The following is a 4,396-nucleotide window of genomic DNA, read 5'->3' on the forward strand; positions in this document are numbered from 1 at the left end:
CAATTGATTAATTTGACTCCTCAAGCAGTTCCAGAGGGTTGACTCTGAAATTGAAAAAATTTTTTTTTTTTTTTCCTTGAAAAATTCTTTAATAACACTCTGCCTGAGGAGTGGGATTTCCACCCCCTATAGGTAAACCTAAATCCTTTTTCTTTTCCAGTTCCAGAAAAAGGATTTCCTAAATCCTTTTAATAAACACATCTTTTTTTTGTACTTTAAGTAAATTATGTATTTAATTACATACCAGTGTGGCAGAAAAAGATACCTAATTTATCAACCCATGTAAGTGATATGATTGAAAACTATATAGTAGTAGGTAATCAGTAATGCAAATTGTTCTGACTATCCTCCACTCTCCAGCACAAGCACTTACCAGAGCTCTTTGACTACTCGCCGTACAGAATTTCTTGGGGGTACTCGAGCAGAGTGGGACATCAAACCCACTCCTTTTAAAACTCATTGTGTGCTTGTACTTAGAATCAGGAGTTAACTGGAATCAAATGGTACAGCAAGATTACTAAAAGATGGGAATTTTGTGAGATAACAAAGAAACAGGTCTTGAGAGAAAAACAAATAATAATAAAAAATGATGCATTTTGGTCAACAGCCAAAATTCTACCAAAAATTTTCAGATCTGGTACACTGCTTTTGAAGATGCAGGTCTCACCTCTGACAGCTTGGAATCTGAACTGAAGTGTAGATTCCACATACATATTCTCAAAAATAACATTTGACTGCAATATGAGATGGTAGAGGTTAAGGGGTTTGACAACAACCCACAGACCCATCAACCCACAGACCATGTTGAATGATTTTGTTTATGTATGTATCATCGTCCAGGTGCTAGATACAAGGGGGCCTTGGTCATACAACATTGTCCCCGACTGACATCCAAATGCTCCTTTTTGTATTTAACCTAACCCTATAATAACACCAATCACTGCTCTAATTGTGAAAACTCCTTCTTGCATTTAACCTAACCCTATAACACTGGTCACTGCTCATTTGTGCCAGTTCTTTTGGTAGCAATATTCCACGGATGCAACTTCTGCCCAAGTACCCCCTAATCTATTCAGAACTGGTGCACTCAACATGGAATCATGTAGGTAGGTAGAGGCAACTTTCCAATAATTTGTACAAAGGTGGTGTGGTACCCTAGGCCCTAGACCCTACCCTAAAGACACAAGATAAGAAGGTAGATAGATACTTACAACAATACACCAAATCAAGATGTAAGGCTTTGAAAGTTGAATATTAAACACACAAAGTAGACCATGATTATATCGATCAATCTTGACTTGGCGGGGCGGAGCGCTACCGCGCTCCTTAATATGGTACTTACATTATTACCGATTGATTCAACATCTCTCTCCCCTCTTCCCATAAAAATGACCCGTAACTCCCGCTCGTAGTTAACAAATAGGGATATAAAATAAAATGCTCATACCTGCTTGTGCTTTCTCACTTTCCACAGCACGTGACCAGAGCAATTCATTCTGAAGTAACCGGAAATCAAAAAATTCAAAAGCTCTTCGCAGGACTGACTGAAATTCAGGGAAAATTCTGGAATAAAAAGTAAAAAGCAAGGCACAAGGCAGAAAGTTTAACCGTTTTCCGTTTCCCGCTTTTCAGGATCAGGACATTTTTGTTTTTGAAATTTCGCGGCTTTTTACTTTTGCGTACCGATCGTCGAAAGTCGATTTTTTTTCACGATCGGATTTTGATCGACCAATAAAATCATTTGCTTACTTTCAATTGTTCTGTTTTCATTGGTTGATTTACTTGTTTACTCTTTAAATGATAAGCGCGAAATTTCAAAAAGAGAAATCTACTTTTTTGCAGTTTTTGCTGAAAAATAAACAAAATAAGTTCCAATCCAACCGAAAAAGGCATTTTTTTTTTTTTTTTTTTTTTTTTTCGACTTTCAACATTATTACCGATTGATTCAAGATCTCTCTCCCCTCTTCCCATAAAAAGGACGCGTAACTCCCGCTCGTAGTTGACAAATAGGGATATAAAATAAAATGCTCATACCTGCTTGTGCTTTCTCACTTTCCACAGCACGAGACCAGAGCAATTCATTCTGAAGTTCAGATTTCTTCTCGAATGCCTGCTTACACTTCTCAATAAGCACCAACTTTTCCCTGTCCTTGTTTAGCTCTACTTCTAACTTACTTAATGCCTGAAAACAAAACGACAACGTATAAATCTATCTCTGTCAGCCTACTTAGCTTGGTTGGTAGCACGTCTGCCTTGTAAGCGCTGGATCGCGGGTTCGATTCCCGCCTGGGGTGGATTTTATCTTGAACAGATAATGTTCGTTCTCGGAACCGAATGGCTTTCTCCTATCCTGTCCTGCTTCTCTCTTCAATTTCGGGACGATAAGACTTTGGCAGTTACAGTTCCCTCTGTCAATGGCAAGACCTCCGTTGTTGTAGCTCCCTCTAAACATCTTAAAAAAAAAAAAAAAAAACACACACACACACGCACAAAACAAAGATGAAATTTTTGTAGCTACTCCCAACTCCTCACTTTTTACTTCATAAGATAAGTTTAATTAAATAATAAAATTAAATCAACGAAAAATCGTTTTTCCTGTGCATGTAGTGCAGAGTTGTTGATAGAATAGGCCTCTGATCTTACCCGTCTCTTATCCTCCATAATACTCATCATGAGTTTCAAATCATTATGCGCCTCCACCTTAAAATTCCATACCTCGGCTGGGATTGAACCCACGCCCTCCTGTTTACCAGGCGAGCGCCTTGACCACTACACCTAAAATTCCATACCTCGGCTGGGATTGAACCCACGCCCTCCTGTTTACCAGGCGAGCGCCTTGACCACTACACCACCAGGTAATGTAGTGCAGAGTTGTTGATAGAATAGGCCTCTGATCTTACCCGTCTCTTATCCTCCATGATACTCATCATGAGTTTCAAATCATTATGCGCCTCCACCTTCTTCGTGAGAATATCCTCAAACAGCGTTGCCTCCATAAACATCTTGTATTTCTGTTTCGGATCTGAACTGTTGAGAAATGTACGGGCCGTGTTCTGATTCAAAATGGCGACTGGATTGGTGGCCTGAATTTGATACCGATGAGCCAGGGCTTTGATCTCACATTTCTTCACGGGATATTGCTTGCCTGAGGGAGGGACATTGAATGGATAAAATAATAACAGCTGTTAATATCGATAGACACTTAGGCGGCTTTTGCAGCCTGGCATACCGCGCGGCAAATGCGACCCAAGTGGAAACCCAGCTAGACTGCGTTTTCCGCGCGGCATGACAGGTCCCCTAGGACTAAAACGTGCCGCACGGCCTCAGGATTTCAATCCGCCTGAATTCGGCCCAGATCAAAGAAATGTCGCCCAGTATTGCAAATAAAAACGTGCGGCTCAACCCGCGAGGCTTTTCGTATTTGATTTACTAGTATTTTAGTTTGTTTTCTTGATTAAGTGACAGTGCTATTTTGAGTATGCGTAGTACGAATGCCGCGATTACAATTATTTCTAGTAATGTGCTTGCTTTTCATGCAGAAGGTCCCGAAGGATGCAAACCATAAAAAAAAGATTAGTAAATAAAAGCCAACAAGTCTGCTGTCTTACCGTCTTCAGCTCTTATTTTGAACGTGCTGGTTTTGCTTAGAGTAGATTAGTAAATAAAAGCCAACAAGTCTGCTGTCTTACCGTCTTCAGCTCTTATTTTGAACGTGCTGGTTTTGCTTAGAGTTCTAATGACGGTTAACTCATTTCCATATAGTTCCGGTTTGAAAGCTTTGAATCCAGAGTTGGTCATTGTGATCTGAATGATTGCTTGATGTCGACCTTCCTTGATGAAACCTGAGAAATGAAGAATAAATCGTGTAATTTGGTAATTTATTTGTTCCATAATACAATTGCAATTGCTTAGAACATAAAATATATATAAAAAAAAGAGAAAAAAAAGGAGATCCTTCAGCAAAAACCCTAGCACTTAAAACCAGAAAAATGAGGTCCCATTCAATGAACCAAGTCTCACTCTGAATTTTTAGATACCTAACAATTTCCACCTACCTGCTAAGGTCTTATTGGCCCGAAAGCAAAGAGGAATGAGGACAGGATAGGAGAAATTTAGACTATCCTGAGAACAAACCTTATCTGATGAAGTCTGCCCCAGGCAGGAATCAATCCTGTCACCTAGCACTTACAAGGCAAGCATATTTGTTGATATGTAGCTAGTTTGGAGGTATGAATTGATAAGTTCTAAAGTCAATATTTCTCGAAATTTTCACATATGAGTGTATAAATTGTAAGTATTTTTGTAAGATAAGTTTACATACTTGCCACAGAGGTGCCTCGACTGGTGGCCCTTGTATCTCCTCCGAGTCCAATAATAAGAGCCGTCTGAATTGCAC

At 39.5% G+C, this 4,396-nt stretch overlaps 1 protein-coding gene and 1 long non-coding RNA gene across 2 annotated transcripts in view; both read right to left on the minus strand.

Annotated features, from left to right (window-relative positions):
* The window catches only part of LOC103520189 (structural maintenance of chromosomes protein 6-like), a 14,975-nt gene extending 10,585 nt beyond the window's left edge, over positions 1-4,390 (minus strand). Inside the window, exons 1-3 of the mRNA XM_026831412.1 lie at positions 4,322-4,390; positions 3,690-3,842; positions 2,901-3,145 (exon numbers count right to left, since the gene is read on the minus strand). Of these exons, the coding sequence (XP_026687213.1) occupies positions 2,901-3,145; positions 3,690-3,798 (354 nt within the window). The 5' untranslated portion in view covers positions 3,799-3,842; positions 4,322-4,390. The remainder of the gene's footprint in view (positions 1-2,900; positions 3,146-3,689; positions 3,843-4,321) is intronic.
* On the minus strand, positions 5-1,286 carry LOC103520186. The gene is made up of 3 exons (XR_541931.3): positions 1,212-1,286; positions 374-490; positions 5-44 (listed from the first exon to the last, which is right to left on the minus strand). It is a non-coding gene; the product is annotated as an uncharacterized LOC103520186 (long non-coding RNA).
* Positions 4,391-4,396: the final 6 nt, after the last annotated feature.

The sequence above is a fragment of the Diaphorina citri genome, unplaced genomic scaffold (assembly GCF_000475195.1).
Source record: "Diaphorina citri unplaced genomic scaffold, Diaci psyllid genome assembly version 1.1 scaffold3304, whole genome shotgun sequence".
NCBI lineage: Eukaryota > Metazoa > Arthropoda > Insecta > Hemiptera > Psyllidae > Diaphorina > Diaphorina citri.